The sequence below is a fragment of the Notolepis coatsorum genome (genome assembly GCF_963971535.1).
Source record: "Notolepis coatsorum genome assembly, chromosome: 1".
Lineage (NCBI taxonomy): Eukaryota > Metazoa > Chordata > Actinopteri > Aulopiformes > Paralepididae > Notolepis > Notolepis coatsorum.
The window spans coordinates 121,570,475-121,593,332 of NC_140165.1; the positions used below are offsets into that span (position 1 = coordinate 121,570,475).

Genomic DNA, 22,858 nt, shown 5'->3' on the forward strand with positions numbered 1-22,858 from the left:
TTCACTGTTGCCGTCTGGGGTTACCACCTTGGCCCTTGTACCCATGTGCATGGTCCCTATGGCCCGGAGTAGATTGGGAGGGACTCCGTAGGCCTCGAGTATCCTCATCATCACGGCTCTGTGTATCGAGTCAAAAGCCTTTCGATAAAGCACAGTACCGCTGTCAGGTTGTTCTTCTTCACCTCCTCGATGATTCTCCTCAAGGCCAAAATCTGGGCCACAGTGGTCCTCTTCTCTCGGAAACCATTTAGGTTCTCCCTGAGGTGGGGGTCGATGGCGTTTCGTATCCGGTTCAGTATCATGCGATTGTACATCTTTGCAATGACACATGTCAGACTTCATGCCACGGTAGTTGTCTGGCTTCGAGAGATCTCTGGACTCTTAGGGGCTGTCTACACGAGCGCTGGGTTTAATGTAACCGTGATTGTATGTGCACAGTTGCACTGTTCACCCACACACAACCGGGGTTTTGCTACACTGCAACCGCGGTCTTAGAAAACCGGAGTCCAGGGTGAAGTTTTGCGCACATCCCGGTTTCAGTGGGTGCGTGTGGGCATAGCAACCGAGGTTATTCCCAGTGTTTACAGCAGAGCTCTCCCATGTAGCGAAGATTATTGTAACAAACTTTTGTTGGAAATGTATCGTCTGTGTTGAAGAGTGTCGTGATCGACTGATGATGATGTCTGTTGTCGCATTCCTGACCTGACCAGAGTAAAACCTGTAGCTGCGGCTAAACTAAACTCATGTGTTGTCAAGTTATTGTTATAAGGAACCCAGTCCAGACTGCACCCCCTTAACAATTGTTTGTATTGAGCCGTATTGTATTGTACCCATTCTGCAATGTGTTAAATAACGTTTGCATCCATTCATTCAACTAGCGTTAACGTTACCACATTATTACGTTAGCATGTAAGCTAACAAAATTGCAGATGCTAGCCTCAGCTAGCCTCGATGCTAACTATACATGGAGAATGCCATTCACATTAGCATGTAGCTAACAACACCGGAGATCTTTTTGTGAGACTAAACTATCCGCTCTTGGTGGTAAATTGTGTTGATGTTGGTTTTGTTTCATCAACAAATGAGGCAGAACACACAGTGAATGTATCCGTTTGTTTATTGCACTTTTATTGCACTTTCTTTGCTGAAAAATAAATGCTACGTTGGCTAAATGGCTAACGCGAGGTATTTAAAGATGGCGACTTTGTTGTTTTTAAGCAGGAAGTGTAGTGAGCGTTCAACCTTTTCTGATTGGTTGAAATGGCCTTCATGTCTGAACAACATCGCCACCTACTGCTTTGGCATTGTACTACATGTATATGACGTCACTGGGTACGGAGTTTAAACCAGTCGTGTGGACAGAGTTTTATTTTTTTGCATAATTTAAAAAACCCCGGTGTCATTAATACCTGTGATCGTGTGGACAGGAACGTGTTGTCAAGGAAACCTGATCATCTATTCTAGACCCAAATGATGTAAAGACCAACCGTGTCCACATGTCAGCAAGCTGTTGCTGTGAATAAGTATCATATTCTAAACTAGATAAATATAGCGTTACAATTGTCCTACGTTAACCTTCTGTATTGCTGCAGTGAAAGGGTTAACCCTTTGGTAGTGTGGTAGTGAAAGGGTTAAAACATGTTGCATCGAGTCTGCATTGAATTGTTACAAACAATTACCATGCATGTTTTATGTACCAAACATTTTCTTTTACCCAGAATGTGTCCGACATAAAACATTTGACACAAAGCGAAAATAGTGATGACTGCGTAAAAGGTGTTAATGTGTACATATGTGTCTGTGTGGCAGTGAAAGGGTTAAGCTTCTGTATTGTGACATAAACGTGTGAATGTGTACGTGTGTGTCTGTGTGGCAGTACATGCGTGTCTGTGGCGGCAGTACATGCATGTCTGTGTGGCAGTACATGCGTGTCTGTGTGGCAGTACATGCGTGTCTGTGGCGGCAGTACATGCGTGTCTGTGTGGCAGTACATGCGTGTCTGTGTGGCAGTACATGCGTGTCTGTATGGCAGTACATGCGTGTCTGTGTGGCAGTACATGCGTGTCTGTGTGGCAGTACATGCGTGTCTGTGTGGCAGTACATGTGTGTCTGTGTGGCAGTACATGCGTGTCTGTGTGGCAGTACATGCGTGTCTGTGTGGCAGTACATGTGTGTCTGTGTGGCAGTACATGCGTGTCTGTGTGGCAGTACATGTGTGTCTGTGGCGGCAGTACATGCGTGTCTGTGTGGCAGTACATGCGTGTCTGTGTGGCAGTACATGCGTGTCTGTGTGGCAGTACATGTGTGTCTGTGTGGCAGTACATGCGTGTCTGTGTGGCAGTAAATGCGTGTCTGTGTGGCAGTACATGCGTGTCTGTGTGGCAGTACATGTGTGTCTGTGTGGCAGTACATGTGTGTCTGTGTGGCAGTACATGCGTGTCTGTGTGGCAGTACATGCGTGTCTGTGTGGCAGTACATGCGTGTCTGTGTGGCAGTACATGCGTGTCTGTGTGGCAGTACATGCGTGTCTGTGTGGCAGCACACCTGTCCCTGGAGAATCTTCAGAGCTTCAAACTTTCCTTCCAGGTATCGACGAGCCGCCTCAAGCTCACACTGCAACAGGTCAGCCTCCTGAAACACACAAGCAAGGACATTATGTCCAAAGAACTCATAACATTAAAAAAAAAAAATAGATAGATAGATAGATAGATAGATAGATAGATAGATAGATAGATAGATAGATAGATAGATAGATAGATAGATAGATAGATAGATAGATAGATAGATAGATAGATAGATAGATAGAAATGGAGCGGAGACAGAGTAGAGGAGACAGAGTAGAGGAGACAGAGTAGAGGAGAGAGAGGAGACAGAGTAGAGGAGACAGAGGTGAGGACATAGAGTAGAGGAGACAGAGGAGACAGAGTAGAGGAGACAGAGTAGAGGAGAGAGAATAGAGGAGACAGAGTAGAGGAGACAGAGTAGAGGAGAGAGAGTAGAGGAGACAGAGTAGAGGAGACAGAGGAGAGGAGACAGAGTAGAGGAGAGAGAATAGAGGAGACAGAGTAGAGGAGACAGAGGAGAGGAGACAGAGTAGAGGAGACAGAGGAGAGGAGACAGAGGAGAGGAGACAGAGTAGAGGAGACAGAGTAGAGGAGACAGAGTAGAGGAGACAGAGTAGAGGAGACAGAGTAGAGGAGACAGAGGAGAGGAGACAGAGTAGAGGAGACAGAGGAGAAGAGACAGAGGAGAGTAGACAGAGTAGAGGAGACAGAGTAGAGGAGACAGAGTAGAGGAGACAGAGTAGAGGAGACAGAGGAGAGGAGACAGAGTAGAGGATACAGAGGAGAAGAGACAGAGTAGAGGAGAGAGAGTAGAGGAGACAGAGGAGAGGAGACAGAGGAGAGGAGACAGAGTAGAGGAGACAGAGGAGAGGAGACAGAGGAGAGGAGACAGAGGAGAGGAGACAGAGGAGAGGAGACAGAGTAGAGGAGACAGAGGAGAGGAGACAGAGGGGAGGAGACAGAGTAGAGGAGACAGAGTAGTGGAGACAGAGTAGAGGAGACAGAGTAGAGGAGACAGAGGAGAGGAGACAGAGTAGAGGAGACAGAGGAGAGGAGACAGAGTAGAGGAGACAGAAGAGAGGAGACAGAGGAGACAGAGTAGAGGAGACAGAGTAGATGAGACAGAGTAGAGGAGACAGAGTAGAGGAGACAGAGTAGAGAAGACAGAGTAGAGGAGACAGAGTAGAGGAGACAGAGGAGAGGAGACAGAGGAGACAGAGTAGAGGAGACAGAGTAGAGGAGACAGAGGAGAGGAGAGAGAGGAGAGGAGACAGAGGAGAGGAGACAGAGGAGAGGAGACAGAGTAGAGGAGACAGAGGAGACAGAGTAGAGGAGACAGAGGAGAGGAGACAGAGGAGAGGAGACAGAGTAGAGGAGACAGAGTAGAGGAGACAGAGTAGAGGAGACAGAGTAGAGGAGACAGAGTAGTGGAGACAGAGTAGAGGAGACAGAGTAGAGGAGACAGAGGAGAGGAGACAGAGGAGAGGAGACAGAGGAGAGGAGACAGAGGAGAGGAGACAGAGTAGAGGAGACAGAGGAGAGGAGACAGGAGAGGAGACAGAGTAGAGGAGACAGAGGAGAGGAGACAGAGTAGAGGAGACAGAGGAGACAGAGTAGAGGAGACAGAGTAGAGGAGACAGAGGAGAGGAGACAGAGTAGAGGAGACAGAGGAGAGGAGACAGGAGAGGAGACAGAGTAGAGGAGACAGAGGAGAGGAGACAGAGGAGACAGAGTAGAGGAGACAGAGTAGAGGAGACAGAGGAGAAGAGACAGAGGAGAGGAGACAGAGTAGAGGAGACAGAGTAGAGGAGACAGAGGAGAGGAGACAGAGGAGAGGAGACAGAGTAGAGGAGACAGAGTAGATGAGACAGAGGAGAGGAGACAGAGTAGAGGAGACAGAGGAGACAGAGGAGAGGAGACAGAGGAGACAGAGTAGAGGAGACAGAGTAGAGGAGACAGAGTAGTGGAGACAGAGGAGAGGAGACAGAGGAGAGGAGACAGAGGAGAGGAGACAGAGTAGAGGAGACAGAGGAGAGGAGAGAGAGTAGAGGAGACAGAGGAGAGGAGAGGAGAGAGAGTAGAGGAGACAGAGGAGAAGAGACAGAGGAGAGGAGACAGAGGAGAGGAGACAGAGTAGAGGAGACAGAGGAGAGGAGATAGAGTAGAGGAGACAGAGTAGAGGAGACAGAGTAGAGGAGACAGAGGAGACAGAGGAGAGGAGACAGAGTAGAGGAGACAGAGGAGAGGAGACAGAGGTGAGGAGACAGAGGAGACAGAGGAGAGGAGACAGAGGGGACAGAGTAGAGGAGACAGAGGAGACAGAGGAGAGGAGACAGAGTAGAGGAGACAGAGGAGAGGAGAGAGAGTAGAGGAGACAGAGGAGAGGAGACAGAGTAGAGGAGACAGAGTAGAGGAGACGGAGTAGAGGAGACAGAGGAGACAGAGGAGAGGAGACAGAGGAGAGGAGACAGAGTAGAGGAGACAGAGTAGAGGAGACGGAGTAGAGGAGACAGAGTAGAGGAGACAGAGGAGAGGAGACAGAGGAGACAGAGGAGAGGAGACAGAGTAGAGGAGACAGAGGAGACAGAGGAGAGGAGACAGAGTAGAGGAGACAGAGTAGAGGAGACAGAGTAGAGGAGACGGAGTAGAGGAGACAGAGTAGAGGAGACAGAGTAGAGGAGACAGAGGAGAGGAGACAGAGGAGACAGAGGAGAGGAGACAGAGGAGACAGAGTAGAGGAGACAGAGGAGACAGAGGAGAGGAGACAGAGTAGAGGAGACAGAGGAGAGAAGAGAGAGTAGAGGAGACAGAGGAGAGGAGAGAGAGTAGAGGAGACAGAGGAGAAGAGACAGAGGAGAGGAGACAGAGGAGAGGAGACAGAGTAGAGGAGACAGAGGAGAGGAGACAGAGTAGAGGAGACAGAGTAGAGGAGACAGAGGAGACAGAGGAGAGGAGACAGAGTAGAGGAGACAGAGGAGAGGAGACAGAGGAGAGGAGACAGAGTAGAGGTGACAGAGTAGAGGAGACAGAGTAGAGGAGACAGAGTAGAGGAGACGGAGTAGAGGAGACAGAGTAGAGGAGACAGAGGAGAGGAGACAGAGGAGACAGAGGAGAGGAGACAGAGGAGAGGAGACAGAGTAGAGGAGACAGAGTAGAGGAGACAGAGTAGAGGAGACAGAGGAGACAGAGGAGAGGAGACAGAGGAGAGGAGACAGAGGAGAGGAGACAGAGTAGAGGAGACAGAGTAGAGGAGACAGAGGAGAGGAGACAGAGGAGAGGAGACAGAGGAGAGGAGACAGAGGAGAGGAGACAGTAGAGGAGACAGAGGAGAGGAGACAGAGTAGAGGAGACAGAGGAGAGGAGACAGAGGAGAGGAGACAGAGTAGATGAGACAGAGTAGAGGAGACAGAGTAGAGGAGACAGAGGAGAGGAGACAGAGGAGAGGAGACAGAGTAGAGGAGACAGAGGAGAGGAGACAGAGTAGAGGAGACAGAGTAGAGGAGACAGAGGAGAGGAGACAGAGGAGAGGAGACAGAGTAGAGGAGACAGAGTAGAGGAGACAGAGTAGAGGAGACAGAGTAGAGGAGACAGAGGAGAGGAGACAGAGTAGAGGAGACAGAGTAGAGGAGACAGAGGAGAGGAGACAGAGGAGAGGAGACAGAGTAGAGGAGACAGAGGAGAGGAGACAGAGGAGAGGAGACAGAGTAGAGGAGACAGAGTAGAGGAGACAGAGTAGAGGAGACAGAGGAGAGGAGACAGAGTAGAGGAGACAGAGGAGAGGAGACAGAGTAGAGGAGACAGAGGCGAGGAGACAGAGGAGACAGAGGAGAGGAGACAGAGTAGAGGAGACAGAGTAGAGGAGACAGAGTAGAGGAGACAGAGTAGTGGAGACAGAGTAGAGGAGACAGAGTAGAGGAGACAGAGGAGAGGAGACAGAGGAGAGGAGACAGAGGAGAGGAGACAGAGTAGTGGAGACAGAGGAGAGGAGACAGAGTAGAGGAGACAGAGTAGAGGAAACAGAGTAGAGGAGACAGAGGAGAGGAGACAGAGTAGAGGAGACAGAGTAGAGGAGACAGAGTAGAGGAGACAGAGAAGAGGAGACAGAGGAGAGGAGACAGAGTAGAGGAGACAGAGTAGAGGAGACAGAGTAGAGGAGACAGAGGAGAGGAGACAGAGTAGAGGAGACAGAGGAGACAGAGGAGAGGAGACAGAGTAGAGGAGACAGAGTAGAGGAGACAGAGTAGTGGAGACAGAGGAGAGGAGACAGAGGAGAGGAGACAGAGGAGAGGAGACAGAGTAGAGGAGACAGAGTAGAGGAGACAGAGGAGCGGAGAGAGAGTAGAGGAGACAGAGGAGAAGAGACAGAGGAGAGGAGACAGAGGAGAGGAGACAGAGTAGAGGAGACAGAGGAGAGGAGACAGAGTAGAGGAGACAGAGTAGAGGAGACAGAGGAGACAGAGGAGAGGAGACAGAGTAGAGGAGACAGAGGAGAGGAGACAGAGGTGAGGAGACAGAGTAGAGGTGACAGAGTAGAGGAGACAGAGTAGAGGAGACAGAGTAGAGGAGATGGAGTAGAGGAGACAGAGTAGAGGAGACAGAGGAGAGGAGACAGAGGAGACAGAGGAGAGGAGACAGATGAGACAGAGTAGAGGAGACAGAGGAGACAGAGGAGAGGAGACAGAGTAGAGGAGACAGAGGAGAGGAGACAGAGTAGAGGAGACAGAGTAGAGGAGACAGAGTAGAGGAGACAGAGGAGAGGAGACAGAGTAGAGGAGACAGAGGAGACAGAGGAGAGGAGACAGAGTAGAGGAGACAGAGTAGAGGAGACAGAGTAGTGGAGACAGAGGAGAGGAGACAGAGGAGAGGAGACAGAGGAGAGGAGACAGAGTAGAGGAGACAGAGTAGAGGAGACAGAGGAGCGGAGAGAGAGTAGAGGAGACAGAGGAGAAGAGACAGAGGAGAGGAGACAGAGGAGAGGAGACAGAGTAGAGGAGACAGAGGAGAGGAGACAGAGTAGAGGAGACAGAGTAGAGGAGACAGAGGAGACAGAGGAGAGGAGACAGAGTAGAGGAGACAGAGGAGAGGAGACAGAGGAGAGGAGACAGAGTAGAGGAGACAGAGTAGAGGAGACAGAGTAGAGGAGACAGAGGAGAGGAGACAGAGTAGAGGAGACAGAGTAGAGGAGACAGAGGAGAGGAGACAGAGGAGAGGAGACAGAGGAGACAGAGGAGAGGAGACAGAGTAGAGGAGATAGAGTAGAGGAGACAGAGTAGAGGAGACAGAGTAGAGGAGACAGAGGAGAGGAGACAGAGTAGAGGAGACAGAGGAGAGGAGACAGAGGAGAGGAGACAGAGTAGAGGGGACAGAGGAGAGGAGACAGAGGAGAGGAGACAGAGGAGAGGAGACAGAGTAGAGGAGACAGAGGAGAGGAGACAGAGTAGAGGAGACAGAGTAGAGTAGAGGAGACAGAGTAGAGGAGACAGAGTAGAGGAGACAGAGGAGAGGAGACAGAGTAGAGGAGACAGAGTAGAGGAGACAGAGGAGAGGAGACAGAGGAGAGGAGACAGAGGAGAGGAGACAGAGGAGAGGAGACAGAGGAGAGGAGACAGAGGAGAGGAGACAGAGGAGAGGAGACAGAGTAGAGGAGACAGAGGAGAGGAGACAGAGGAGAGGAGACAGAGTAGAGGAGACAGAGGAGAGGAGACAGAGGAGAGGAGACAGAGGAGAGGAGACAGAGGAGAGGAGACAGAGTAGAGGAGACAGAGGAGAGGAGACAGAGTAGAGGAGACAGAGGAGAGGAGACAGAGGAGAGGAGACAGAGGAGAGGAGACAGAGGAGAGGAGACAGAGGAGAGGAGACAGAGGAGAGGAGACAGAGGAGAGGAGACAGAGGAGAGGAGACAGAGTAGAGGAGACAGAGGAGAGGAGACAGAGGAGAGGAGACAGAGTAGAGGGGACAGAGGAGAGGAGACAGAGGAGAGGAGACAGAGGAGAGGAGACAGAGTAGAGGAGACAGAGGAGAGGAGACAGAGTAGAGGAGACAGAGTAGAGTAGAGGAGACAGAGTAGAGGAGACAGAGTAGAGGAGACAGAGGAGAGGAGACAGAGTAGAGGAGACAGAGTAGAGGAGACAGAGGAGAGGAGACAGAGGAGAGGAGACAGAGGAGAGGAGACAGAGGAGAGGAGACAGAGGAGAGGAGACAGAGGAGAGGAGACAGAGGAGAGGAGACAGAGTAGAGGAGACAGAGGAGAGGAGACAGAGGAGAGGAGACAGAGTAGAGGAGACAGAGGAGAGGAGACAGAGGAGAGGAGACAGAGGAGAGGAGACAGAGGAGAGGAGACAGAGTAGAGGAGACAGAGGAGAGGAGACAGAGTAGAGGAGACAGAGGAGAGGAGACAGAGGAGAGGAGACAGAGGAGAGGAGACAGAGTAGAGGAGACAGAGGAGAGGAGACAGAGGAGAGGAGACAGAGGAGAGGAGACAGAGTAGAGGAGACAGAGTAGAGGAGACAGAGTAGAGGAGACAGAGGAGAGGAGAGGAGATAGAGGAGAGAGAGGAGAGGAGACAGAGGAGAGGAGACAGAGTAGAGGAGACAGAGGAGAGGAGACAGAGGAGAGGAGACAGAGTAGAGGCGACAGAGGAGAGGAGACAGAGTAGAGGAGACAGAGGAGAGGAGACAGAGTAGAGGAGACAGAGGAGAGGAGACAGAGTAGAGGAGACAGAGGAGAGAAGAGAGAGTAGAGGAGACAGAGTAGAGGAGACAGAATAGAGGAGACAGAGGAGAGGAGACAGAGGAGAGGAGACAGAGTAGAGGAGACAGAGTAGAGGAGACAGAGGAGAGGAGACAGAGTAGAGGAGACAGAGTAGAGGAGACAGAGTAGAGGAGACAGAGGAGAGGAGACAGAGTAGAGGAGACAGAGTAGAGGAGACAGAGGAGAGGAGACAGAGTAGAGGAGACAGAGGAGAGGAGAGAGTAGAGGAGACAGAGTAGAGGAGACAGAGGAGAGGAGACAGAGGAGAGGAGACAGAGGAGAAGAGACAGAGTAGAGGAGACAGAGTAGAGGAGACAGAGTAGAGGAGACAGAGTAGAGGAGACAGAGTAGAGGAGACAGAGGAGAGGAGACAGAGTAGTGGAGACAGAGGAGAGGAGACAGAGTAGAGGAGACAGAGTAGAGGAGACAGAGTAGAGGAGACAGAGGAGAGGAGACAGAGGAGAGGAGACAGAGGAGAGTAGACAGAGGAGAGGAGACAGAGTAGAGGAGAGAGAGTAGAGGAGACAGAGTAGAGGAGACAGAGGAGAGGAGACAGAGGAGAGGAGACAGAGTAGAGGCGACAGAGGAGAGGAGACAGAGTAGAGGAGACAGAGTAGAGGAGACAGAGGAGAGGAGACAGAGTAGAGGAGACAGAGTAGAGGAGACAGAATAGAGGGGACAGAGGAGAGGAGACAGAGGAGAGGAGACAGAGTAGAGGAGACAGAGGAGAGGAGACAGAGTAGAGGAGACAGAGTAGAGGAGACAGAGTAGAGGAGACAGAGGAGAGGAGACAGAGTAGAGGAGACAGAGTAGAGGAGACAGAGGAGAGGAGACAGAGGAGAGGAGACAGAGTAGAGGAGACAGAGTAGAGGAGACAGAGGAGAGGAGACAGAGTAGAGGAGACAGAGGAGAGGAGAGAGTAGAGGAGACAGAGTAGAGGAGACAGAGGAGAGGAGACAGAGGAGAGGAGACAGAGGAGAGGAGACAGAGTAGAGGAGACAGAGTAGAGGAGACAGAGTAGAGGAGACAGAGGAGAGGAGACAGAGGAGAGGAGACAGAGTAGAGGAGACAGAGTAGAGGAGACAGAGTAGAGGAGACAGAGGAGAGGAGACAGAATAGAGGAGACAGAGGAGAGGAGACAGAGGAGAGGAGACAGAGGAGAGGAGACAGAGGAGAGTAGACAGAGGAGAGGAGACAGAGTAGAGGAGACAGAGTAGAGGAGACAGAGTAGAGGAGACAGAGGAGAGGAGACAGAGTAGAGGAGACAGAGTAGAGGAGACAGAGGAGAGGAGACAGAGTAGAGGAGACAGAGTAGAGGAGACAGAGTAGAGGAGACAGAGGAGAGGAGACAGAGTAGAGTAGAGGAGACAGAGTAGAGGAGACAGAGTAGAGGAGACAGAGGAGAGGAGACAGAGGAGAGGAGACAGAGACAGAGGAGAGGAGACAGAGGAGAGGAGACAGAGTAGAGGAGACAGAGGAGAGGAGACAGAGTAGAGGAGACAGAGGGGGAGACAGAGTAGAGGAGACAGAGTAGAGGAGACAGAGGAGAGGAGACAGAGTAGAGGAGACAGAGGAGAGGAGACAGAGACAGAGGAGAGGAGACAGAGGAGAGGAGACAGAGTAGTGGAGACAGAGGAGAGGAGACAGAATAGAGGAGACAGAGGAGAGGAGACAGAGGAGAGGAGACAGAGGAGACAAAGTAGAGGAGACAGAGGAGAGGAGACAGAGGAGAGGAGACAGAGTAGAGGAGACAGAGTAGAGGAGACAGAGGAGACAGAGTAGAGGAGACAGAGGAGAGGAGACAGAGGAGACAGAGGAGAGGAGACAGAGTAGAGGAGACAGCGGAGAGGAGACAGAGTAGAGGAGACAGAGTAGAGGAGACAGAGGAGAGGAGACAGAGTAGAGGAGACAGAGGAGAGGAGACAGAGTAGAGGAGACAGAGGAGAGGAGACAGAGTAGAGGAGACAGAGGAGGAGACAGAGTAGAGGAGACAGAGGAGAGGAGACAGAGGAGAGGAGACAGAGGAGAGGAGACAGAGTAGAGGAGACAGAGTAGAGGAGACAGAGGAGAGGAGACAGAGTAGAGGAGACAGAGGAGAGGAGACAGAGTAGAGGAGACAGAGGAGAGGAGACAGAGTAGAGGAGACAGAGTAGAGGAGACAGAGTAGAGGAGACAGAGTAGAGGAGACAGAGGAGAGGAGACAGAGTAGAGGAGACAGAGGAGAGGAGACAGAGTAGAGGAGACAGAGTAGAGGAGACAGAGGAGACAGAGGAGAGGAGACAGAGTAGTGGAGACAGAGTAGTGGAGACAGAGGAGACAGAGTAGAGAAGACAGAGTAGAGGAGACAGAGTAGAGGAGACAGAGTAGAGGAGACAGAGGAGAGGAGAGAGAGTAGAGGAGACAGAGGAGAGGAGACAGAGGAGAGGAGACAGAGTAGTGGAGACAGAGTAGTGGAGACAGAGTAGAGGAGACAGAGTAGAGGAGACAGAGTAGAGGAGACAGAGTAGAGGAGACAGAGTAGTGGAGACAGAGTAGAGGAGACAGAGTAGAGGAGACAGAGTAGAGAAGACAGAGTAGAGAAGACAGAGGAGAGGAGACAGAGTAGAGGAGACAGAGTAGAGGAGACAGAGTAGTGGTGACAGAGTAGAGGAGACAGAGTAGTGGAGACAGAGTAGAGGAGACAGAGTAGAGGAGACAGAGAAGAGGAGACAGAGGAGAGGAGACAGAGTAGAGGAGACAGAGGAGAGGAGACAGAGGAGACAGAGTAGAGGAGACAGAGGAGAGGAGACAGAGTAGAGGAGACAGAGGAGAGGAGACAGAGGAGAGGAGACAGAGTAGAGGAGACAGAGTAGAGGAGACAGAGTAGAGGAGACAGAGGAGAGGAGACAGAGTAGAGGAGACAGAGGAGAGGAGACAGAGTAGAGGAGACAGAGGCGAGGAGACAGAGGAGACAGCGGAGAGGAGACAGAGTAGAGGAGACAGAGTAGAGGAGACAGAGTAGAGGAGACAGAGTAGAGGAGACAGAGTAGTGGAGACAGAGTAGAGGAGACAGAGTAGAGGAGACAGAGGAGAGGAGACAGAGGAGAGGAGACAGAGTAGAGGAGACAGAGTAGAGGAGACAGAGTAGAGGAGACAGAGTAGTGGAGACAGAGGAGAGGAGACAGAGTAGAGGAGACAGAGTAGAGGAGACAGAGTAGAGGAGACAGAGGAGAGGAGACAGAGTAGAGGAGACAGAGTAGAGGAGACAGAGTAGAGGAGACAGAGGAGAGGAGACAGAGGAGAGGAGACAGAGTAGAGGAGACAGAGTAGAGGAGACAGAGTAGAGGAGACAGAGGAGAGGAGACAGAGGAGAGGAGACAGAGTAGAGTAGAGGAGACAGAGTAGAGGAGACAGAGGAGAGGAGACAGAGTAGAGGAGACAGAGTAGAGGAGACAGAATAGAGGGGACAGAGGAGAGGAGACAGAGGAGAGGAGACAGAGTAGAGGAGACAGAGGAGAGGAGACAGAGTAGAGGAGACAGAGTAGAGGAGACAGAGTAGAGGAGACAGAGGAGAGGAGACAGAGTAGAGGAGACAGAGTAGAGGAGACAGAGGAGAGGAGACAGAGGAGAGGAGACAGAGTAGAGGAGACAGAGTAGAGGAGACAGAGGAGAGGAGACAGAGTAGAGGAGACAGAGGAGAGGAGAGAGTAGAGGAGACAGAGTAGAGGAGACAGAGGAGAGGAGACAGAGGAGAGGAGACAGAGGAGAGGAGACAGAGTAGAGGAGACAGAGTAGAGGAGACAGAGTAGAGGAGACAGAGGAGAGGAGACAGAGGAGAGGAGACAGAGTAGAGGAGACAGAGTAGAGGAGACAGAGTAGAGGAGACAGAGGAGAGGAGACAGAATAGAGGAGACAGAGGAGAGGAGACAGAGGAGAGGAGACAGAGGAGAGGAGACAGAGGAGAGTAGACAGAGGAGAGGAGACAGAGTAGAGGAGACAGAGTAGAGGAGACAGAGTAGAGGAGACAGAGGAGAGGAGACAGAGTAGAGGAGACAGAGTAGAGGAGACAGAGGAGAGGAGACAGAGTAGAGGAGACAGAGTAGAGGAGACAGAGTAGAGGAGACAGAGGAGAGGAGACAGAGTAGAGTAGAGGAGACAGAGTAGAGGAGACAGAGTAGAGGAGACAGAGGAGAGGAGACAGAGGAGAGGAGACAGAGACAGAGGAGAGGAGACAGAGGAGAGGAGACAGAGTAGAGGAGACAGAGGAGAGGAGACAGAGTAGAGGAGACAGAGGGGGAGACAGAGTAGAGGAGACAGAGTAGAGGAGACAGAGGAGAGGAGACAGAGTAGAGGAGACAGAGGAGAGGAGACAGAGACAGAGGAGAGGAGACAGAGGAGAGGAGACAGAGTAGTGGAGACAGAGGAGAGGAGACAGAATAGAGGAGACAGAGGAGAGGAGACAGAGGAGAGGAGACAGAGGAGACAAAGTAGAGGAGACAGAGGAGAGGAGACAGAGGAGAGGAGACAGAGTAGAGGAGACAGAGTAGAGGAGACAGAGGAGACAGAGTAGAGGAGACAGAGGAGAGGAGACAGAGGAGACAGAGGAGAGGAGACAGAGTAGAGGAGACAGCGGAGAGGAGACAGAGTAGAGGAGACAGAGTAGAGGAGACAGAGGAGAGGAGACAGAGTAGAGGAGACAGAGGAGAGGAGACAGAGTAGAGGAGACAGAGGAGAGGAGACAGAGTAGAGGAGACAGAGGAGGAGACAGAGTAGAGGAGACAGAGGAGAGGAGACAGAGGAGAGGAGACAGAGTAGAGGAGACAGAGGAGAGGAGACAGAGTAGAGGAGACAGAGGAGAGGAGACAGAGTAGAGGAGACAGAGTAGAGGAGACAGAGTAGAGGAGACAGAGTAGAGGAGACAGAGGAGAGGAGACAGAGTAGAGGAGACAGAGGAGAGGAGACAGAGTAGAGGAGACAGAGTAGAGGAGACAGAGGAGACAGAGGAGAGGAGACAGAGTAGTGGAGACAGAGTAGTGGAGACAGAGGAGACAGAGTAGAGAAGACAGAGTAGAGGAGACAGAGTAGAGGAGACAGAGTAGAGGAGACAGAGGAGAGGAGAGAGAGTAGAGGAGACAGAGGAGAGGAGACAGAGGAGAGGAGACAGAGTAGTGGAGACAGAGTAGTGGAGACAGAGTAGAGGAGACAGAGTAGAGGAGACAGAGTAGAGGAGACAGAGTAGAGGAGACAGAGTAGTGGAGACAGAGTAGAGGAGACAGAGTAGAGGAGACAGAGTAGAGAAGACAGAGTAGAGAAGACAGAGGAGAGGAGACAGAGTAGAGGAGACAGAGTAGAGGAGACAGAGTAGTGGTGACAGAGTAGAGGAGACAGAGTAGTGGAGACAGAGTAGAGGAGACAGAGTAGAGGAGACAGAGAAGAGGAGACAGAGGAGAGGAGACAGAGTAGAGGAGACAGAGGAGAGGAGACAGAGGAGACAGAGTAGAGGAGACAGAGGAGAGGAGACAGAGTAGAGGAGACAGAGGAGAGGAGACAGAGGAGAGGAGACAGAGTAGAGGAGACAGAGTAGAGGAGACAGAGTAGAGGAGACAGAGGAGAGGAGACAGAGTAGAGGAGACAGAGGAGAGGAGACAGAGTAGAGGAGACAGAGGCGAGGAGACAGAGGAGACAGCGGAGAGGAGACAGAGTAGAGGAGACAGAGTAGAGGAGACAGAGTAGAGGAGACAGAGTAGAGGAGACAGAGTAGTGGAGACAGAGTAGAGGAGACAGAGTAGAGGAGACAGAGGAGAGGAGACAGAGGAGAGGAGACAGAGGAGAGGAGACAGAGTAGAGGAGACAGAGTAGAGGAGACAGAGTAGAGGAGACAGAGTAGTGGAGACAGAGGAGAGGAGACAGAGTAGAGGAGACAGAGTAGAGGAGACAGAGTAGAGGAGACAGAGGAGAGGAGACAGAGTAGAGGAGACAGAGTAGAGGAGACAGAGTAGAGGAGACAGAGGAGAGGAGACAGAGGAGAGGAGACAGAGTAGAGGAGACAGAGTAGAGGAGACAGAGGAGAGGAGACAGAGTAGAGGAGACAGAGGAGACAGAGGAGAGGAGACAGAGGAGACAGAGTAGAGGAGACAGAGTAGTGGAGACAGAGGAGAGGAGACAGAGGAGAGGAGACAGAGGTGGGGAGACAGAGTAGAGGAGACAGAGTAGAGGAGACAGAGGAGAGGAGAGAGAGTAGAGGAGACAGAGGAGAAGAGACAGAGGAGAGGAGACAGAGGAGAGGAGACAGAGTAGAGGAGACAGAGGAGAGGAGACAGAGTAGAGGAGACAGAGTAGAGGAGACAGAGGAGACAGAGGAGAGGAGACAGAGTAGAGGAGACAGAGGAGAGGAGACAGAGGTGAGGAGACAGAGTAGAGGAGACAGAGTAGAGGAGACAGAGTAGAGGAGACAGAGTAGAGGAGATGGAGTAGAGGAGACAGAGTAGAGGAGACAGAGGAGAGGAGACAGAGGAGACAGAGGAGAGGAGACAGAGGAGACAGAGTAGAGGAGACAGAGGAGACAGAGGAGAGGAGACAGAGTAGAGGAGACAGAGGAGACAGAGTAGAGGAGACAGAGTAGAGGAGACAGAGGAGACAGAGGAGAGGAGACAGAGGAGAGGAGACAGAGGAGAGGAGACAGAGTAGAGGAGACAGAGGAGAGGAGACAGAGTAGAGGAGACAGAGGAGAGGAGACAGAGGAGACAGAGTAGATGAGACAGAGTAGGGGAGACAGAGTAGAGGAGACAGAGGAGAGGAGACAGAGGAGAGGAGACAGAGTAGAGGAGACAGAGGAGAGGAGACAGAGTAGAGGAGACAGAGGAGAGGAGACAGAGGAGAGGAGACAGAGTAGAGGAGACAGAGTAGAGGAGACAGAGTAGAGGAGACAGAGTAGAGGAGACAGAGTAGAGGAGACAGAGGAGAGGAGACAGAGGAGAGGAGACAGAGGAGAGGAGACAGAGGAGACAGAGGAGAGGAGACAGAGTAGAGGAGATAGAGTAGAGGAGACAGAGTAGAGGAGACAGAGTAGAGGAGACAGAGGAGAGGAGACAGAGTAGAGGAGACAGAGGAGAGGAGACAGAGTAGAGGAGACAGAGGCGAGGAGACAGAGGAGACAGAGGAGAGGAGACAGAGTAGAGGAGACAGAGTAGAGGAGACAGAGTAGAGGAGACAGAGTAGTGGAGACAGAGTAGAGGAGACAGAGTAGAGGAGACAGAGGAGAGGAGACAGAGGAGAGGAGACAGAGGAGAGGAGACAGAGTAGAGGAGACAGAGTAGAGGAGACAGAGTAGAGGAGACAGAGTAGTGGAGACAGAGGAGAGGAGACAGAGTAGAGGAGACAGAGTAGAGGAAACAGAGTAGAGGAGACAGAGGAGAGGAGACAGAGTAGAGGAGACAGAGTAGAGGAGACAGAGTAGAGGAGACAGAGAAGAGGAGACAGAGGAGAGGAGACAGAGTAGAGGAGACAGAGTAGAGGAGACAGAGTAGAGGAGACAGAGGAGAGGAGACAGAGTAGAGGAGACAGAGGAGACAGAGGAGAGGAGACAGAGGAGACAGAGTAGAGGAGACAGAGTAGTGGAGACAGAGGAGAGGAGACAGAGGAGAGGAGACAGAGGAGAGGAGACAGAGTAGAGGAGACAGAGTAGAGGAGACAGAGGAGAGGAGAGAGAGTAGAGGAGACAGAGGAGAAGAGACAGAGGAGAGGAGACAGAGGAGAGGAGACAGAGTAGAGGAGACAGAGGAGAGGAGACAGAGTAGAGGAGACAGAGTAGAGGAGACAGAGGAGACAGAGGAGAGGAGACAGAGTAGAGGAGACAGAGGAGAGGAGACAGAGGTGAGGAGACAGAGTAGAGGAGACAGAGTAGAGGAGACAGAGTAGAGGAGACAGAGTAGAGGAGATGGAGTAGAGGAGACAGAGTAGAGGAGACAGAGGAGAGGAGACAGAGGAGACAGAGGAGAGGAGACAGAGGAGACAGAGTAGAGGAGACAGAGTAGAGGAGACAGAGGAGACAGAGTAGAGGAGACAGAGTAGAGGAGACAGAGGAGACAGAGGAGAGGAGACAGAGGAGAGGAGACAGAGGAGAGGAGACAGAGTAGAGGAGACAGAGGAGAGGAGACAGAGTAGAGGAGACAGAGGAGAGGAGACAGAGGAGACAGAGTAGATGAGACAGAGTAGAGGAGACAGAGTAGAGGAGACAGAGGAGAGGAGACAGAGGAGAGGAGACAGAGTAGAGGAGACAGAGGAGAGGAGACAGAGTAGAGGAGACAGAGGAGAGGAGACAGAGGAGAGGAGACAGAGTAGAGGAGACAGAGGAGAGGAGACAGAGTAGAGGAGACAGAGGAGAGGAGACAGAGGAGAGGAGACAGAGGAGACAGAGGAGAGGAGACAGAGTAGAGGAGATAGAGTAGAGGAGACAGAGTAGAGGAGACAGAGTAGAGGAGACAGAGGAGAGGAGACAGAGTAGAGGAGACAGAGGAGAGGAGACAGAGGAGAGGAGACAGAGTAGAGGGGACAGAGGAGAGGAGACAGAGGAGAGGAGACAGAGGAGAGGAGACAGAGTAGAGGAGACAGAGGAGAGGAGACAGAGGAGAGGAGACAGAGTAGAGTAGAGGAGACAGAGTAGAGGAGACAGAGTAGAGGAGACAGAGGAGAGGAGACCGAGTAGAGGAGACAGAGGAGAGGAGACAGAGGAGAGGAGACAGAGGAGAGGAGACAGAGTAGAGGAGACAGAGGAGAGGAGACAGAGGAGAGGAGACAGAGGAGAGGAGACAGAGGAGAGGAGACAGAGTAGAGGAGACAGAGGAGAGGAGACAGAGGAGAGGAGACAGAGTAGAGGAGACAGAGGAGAGGAGACAGAGGAGAGGAGACAGAGGAGAGGAGACAGAGGAGAGGAGACAGAGTAGAGGAGACAGAGGAGAGGAGACAGAGTAGAGGAGACAGAGGAGAGGAGACAGAGGAGAGGAGACAGAGGAGAGGAGACAGAGTAGAGGAGACAGAGGAGAGGAGACAGAGGAGAGGAGACAGAGTAGAGGAGACAGAGTAGAGGAGACAGAGTAGAGGAGACAGAGGAGAGGAGAGGAGATAGAGGAGAGAGAGGAGAGGAGACAGAGGAGAGGAGACAGAGTAGAGGAGACAGAGGAGAGGAGACAGAGGAGAGGAGACAGAGTAGAGGCGACAGAGGAGAGGAGACAGAGTAGAGGAGACAGAGGAGAGGAGACAGAGTAGAGGAGACAGAGGAGAGGAGACAGAGTAGAGGAGACAGAGGAGAGAAGAGAGAGTAGAGGAGACAGAGTAGAGGAGACAGAATAGAGGAGACAGAGGAGAGGAGACAGAGGAGAGGAGACAGAGTAGAGGAGACAGAGTAGAGGAGACAGAGGAGAGGAGACAGAGTAGAGGAGACAGAGTAGAGGAGACAGAGTAGAGGAGACAGAGGAGAGGAGACAGAGTAGAGGAGACAGAGTAGAGGAGACAGAGGAGAGGAGACAGAGTAGAGGAGACAGAGGAGAGGAGAGAGTAGAGGAGACAGAGTAGAGGAGACAGAGGAGAGGAGACAGAGGAGAGGAGACAGAGGAGAGGAGACAGAGTAGAGGAGACAGAGTAGAGGAGACAGAGTAGAGGAGACAGAGTAGAGGAGACAGAGTAGAGGAGACAGAGGAGAGGAGACAGAGTAGTGGAGACAGAGGAGAGGAGACAGAGTAGAGGAGACAGAGTAGAGGAGACAGAGTAGAGGAGACAGAGGAGAGGAGACAGAGGAGAGGAGACAGAGGAGAGGAGACAGAGGAGAGTAGACAGAGGAGAGGAGACAGAGTAGAGGAGAGAGAGTAGAGGAGACAGAGTAGAGGAGACAGAGGAGAGGAGACAGAGGAGAGGAGACAGAGTAGAGGCGACAGAGGAGAGGAGACAGAGTAGAGGAGACAGAGTAGAGGAGACAGAGGAGAGGAGACAGAGTAGAGGAGACAGAGTAGAGGAGACAGAATAGAGGGGACAGAGGAGAGGAGACAGAGGAGAGGAGACAGAGTAGAGGAGACAGAGGAGAGGAGACAGAGTAGAGGAGACAGAGTAGAGGAGACAGAGTAGAGGAGACAGAGGAGAGGAGACAGAGTAGAGGAGACAGAGTAGAGGAGACAGAGGAGAGGAGACAGAGGAGAGGAGACAGAGTAGAGGAGACAGAGTAGAGGAGACAGAGGAGAGGAGACAGAGTAGAGGAGACAGAGGAGAGGAGAGAGTAGAGGAGACAGAGTAGAGGAGACAGAGGAGAGGAGACAGAGGAGAGGAGACAGAGGAGAGGAGACAGAGTAGAGGAGACAGAGTAGAGGAGACAGAGTAGAGGAGACAGAGGAGAGGAGACAGAGTAGAGGAGACAGAGTAGAGGAGACAGAGTAGAGGAGACAGAGGAGAGGAGACAGAATAGAGGAGACAGAGGAGAGGAGACAGAGGAGAGGAGACAGAGGAGAGGAGACAGAGGAGAGTAGACAGAGGAGAGGAGACAGAGTAGAGGAGACAGAGTAGAGGAGACAGAGTAGAGGAGACAGAGGAGAGGAGACAGAGTAGAGGAGACAGAGTAGAGGAGACAGAGGAGAGGAGACAGAGTAGAGGAGACAGAGTAGAGGAGACAGAGTAGAGGAGACAGAGTAGAGGAGACAGAGGAGAGGAGATAGAGTAGAGTAGAGGAGACAGAGTAGAGGAGACAGAGTAGAGGAGACAGAGGAGAGGAGACAGAGGAGAGGAGACAGAGACAGAGGAGAGGAGACAGAGGAGAGGAGACAGAGGAGAGGAGACAGAGTAGAGGAGACAGAGGGGGAGACAGAGTAGAGGAGACAGAGTAGAGGAGACAGAGGAGAGGAGACAGAGTAGAGGAGACAGAGGAGAGGAGACAGAGACAGAGGAGAGGAGACAGAGGAGAGGAGACAGAGTAGTGGAGACAGAGGAGAGGAGACAGAATAGAGGAGACAGAGGAGAGGAGACAGAGGAGAGGAGACAGAGGAGACAAAGTAGAGGAGACAGAGGAGAGGAGACAGAGGAGAGGAGACAGAGTAGAGGAGACAGAGTAGAGGAGACAGAGGAGAGGAGACAGAGGAGACAGAGGAGAGGAGACAGAGTAGAGGAGACAGCGGAGAGGAGACAGAGTAGAGGAGACAGAGTAGAGGAGACAGAGGAGAGGAGACAGAGTAGAGGAGACAGAGGAGAGGAGACAGAGTAGAGGAGACAGAGGAGAGGAGACAGAGTAGAGGAGACAGAGGAGGAGACAGAGTAGAGGAGACAGAGGAGAGGAGACAGAGGAGAGGAGACAGAGTAGAGGAGACAGAGGAGAGGAGACAGAGTAGAGGAGACAGAGGAGAGGAGACAGAGTAGAGGAGACAGAGTAGAGGAGACAGAGTAGAGGAGACAGAGTAGAGGAGACAGAGGAGAGGAGACAGAGTAGAGGAGACAGAGGAGAGGAGACAGAGTAGAGGAGACAGAGTAGAGGAGACAGAGGAGACAGAGGAGAGGAGACAGAGTAGTGGAGACAGAGTAGTGGAGACAGAGGAGACAGAGTAGAGAAGACAGAGTAGAGGAGACAGAGTAGAGGAGACAGAGTAGAGGAGACAGAGGAGAGGAGAGAGAGTAGAGGAGACAGAGGAGAGGAGACAGAGGAGAGGAGACAGAGTAGTGGAGACAGAGTAGTGGAGACAGAGTAGAGGAGACAGAGTAGAGGAGACAGAGTAGAGGAGACAGAGTAGAGGAGACAGAGTAGAGGAGACAGAGTAGTGGAGACAGAGTAGAGGAGACAGAGTAGAGGAGACAGAGTAGAGAAGACAGAGTAGAGAAGACAGAGGAGAGGAGACAGAGTAGAGGAGACAGAGTAGAGGAGACAGAGTAGTGGTGACAGAGTAGAGGAGACAGAGTAGTGGAGACAGAGTAGAGGAGACAGAGTAGAGGAGACAGAGTAGAGGAGACAGAGGAGAGGAGACAGAGGAGAGGAGACAGAGTAGAGGAGACAGAGGAGAGGAGACAGAGGAGACAGAGTAGAGGAGACAGAGGAGAGGAGACAGAGTAGAGGAGACAGAGGAGAGGAGACAGAGGAGAGGAGACAGAGTAGAGGAGACAGAGTAGAGGAGACAGAGTAGAGGAGACAGAGGAGAGGAGACAGAGTAGAGGAGACAGAGGAGAGGAGACAGAGTAGAGGAGACAGAGGCGAGGAGACAGAGGAGACAGCCGAGAGGAGACAGAGTAGAGGAGACAGAGTAGAGGAGACAGAGTAGAGGAGACAGAGTAGTGGAGACAGAGTAGAGGAGACAGAGTAGAGGAGACAGAGGAGAGGAGACAGAGGAGAGGAGACAGAGGAGAGGAGACAGAGTAGAGGAGACAGAGTAGAGGAGACAGAGTAGAGGAGACAGAGTAGTGGAGACAGAGGAGAGGAGACAGAGTAGAGGAGACAGAGTAGAGGAGACAGAGTAGAGGAGACAGAGGAGAGGAGACAGAGTAGAGGAGACAGAGTAGAGGAGACAGAGTAGAGGAGACAGAGGAGAGGAGACAGAGGAGAGGAGACAGAGTAGAGGAGACAGAGTAGAGGAGACAGAGTAGAGGAGACAGAGGAGAGGAGACAGAGTAGAGGAGACAGAGGAGACAGAGGAGAGGAGACAGAGGAGACAGAGTAGAGGAGACAGAGTAGTGGAGACAGAGGAGAGGAGACAGAGGAGAGGAGACAGAGGAGAGGAGACAGAGTAGAGGAGACAGAGTAGAGGAGACAGAGGAGAGGAGAGAGAGTAGAGGAGACAGAGGAGAAGAGACAGAGGAGAGGAGACAGAGGAGAGGAGACAGAGTAGAGGAGACAGAGGAGAGGAGACAGAGTAGAGGAGACAGAGTAGAGGAGACAGAGGAGACAGAGGAGAGGAGACAGAGTAGAGGAGACAGAGGAGAGGAGACAGAGGTGAGGAGACAGAGTAGAGGAGACAGAGTAGAGGAGACAGAGTAGAGGAGACAGAGTAGAGGAGATGGAGTAGAGGAGACAGAGTAGAGGAGACAGAGGAGAGGAGACAGAGGAGACAGAGGAGAGGAGACAGAGGAGACAGAGTAGAGGAGACAGAGGAGACAGAGGAGAGGAGACAGAGTAGAGGAGACAGAGGAGACAGAGTAGAGGAGACAGAGTAGAGGAGACAGAGGAGACAGAGGAGAGGAGACAGAGGAGAGGAGACAGAGGAGAGGAGACAGAGTAGAGGAGACAGAGGAGAGGAGACAGAGTAGAGGAGACAGAGGAGAGGAGACAGAGGAGACAGAGTAGATGAGACAGAGTAGAGGAGACAGAGTAGAGGAGACAGAGGAGAGGAGACAGAGGAGAGGAGACAGAGTAGAGGAGACAGAGGAGAGGAGACAGAGTAGAGGAGACAGAGGAGAGGAGACAGAGGAGAGGAGACAGAGTAGAGGAGACAGAGTAGAGGAGACAGAGGAGAGGAGACAGAGTAGAGGAGACAGAGGCGAGGAGACAGAGGAGACAGAGGAGAGGAGACAGAGTAGAGGAGACAGAGTAGAGGAGACAGAGGAGGAGA

At 52.1% G+C, this 22,858-nt stretch overlaps 1 protein-coding gene across 2 annotated transcripts in view; it reads right to left on the reverse strand.

Annotated features, from left to right (window-relative positions):
- ccdc125 (coiled-coil domain containing 125) overlaps positions 1-22,858 on the reverse strand; it is a 113,821-nt gene that overhangs the window by 42,498 nt on the left and 48,465 nt on the right. For both annotated transcript variants that reach the window (XM_084325582.1, XM_084325581.1), the window contains exon 4: positions 2,545-2,631. In XM_084325582.1, coding sequence (XP_084181708.1) covers positions 2,545-2,631 — 87 coding nt within the window. The remainder of the gene's footprint in view (positions 1-2,544; positions 2,632-22,858) is intronic.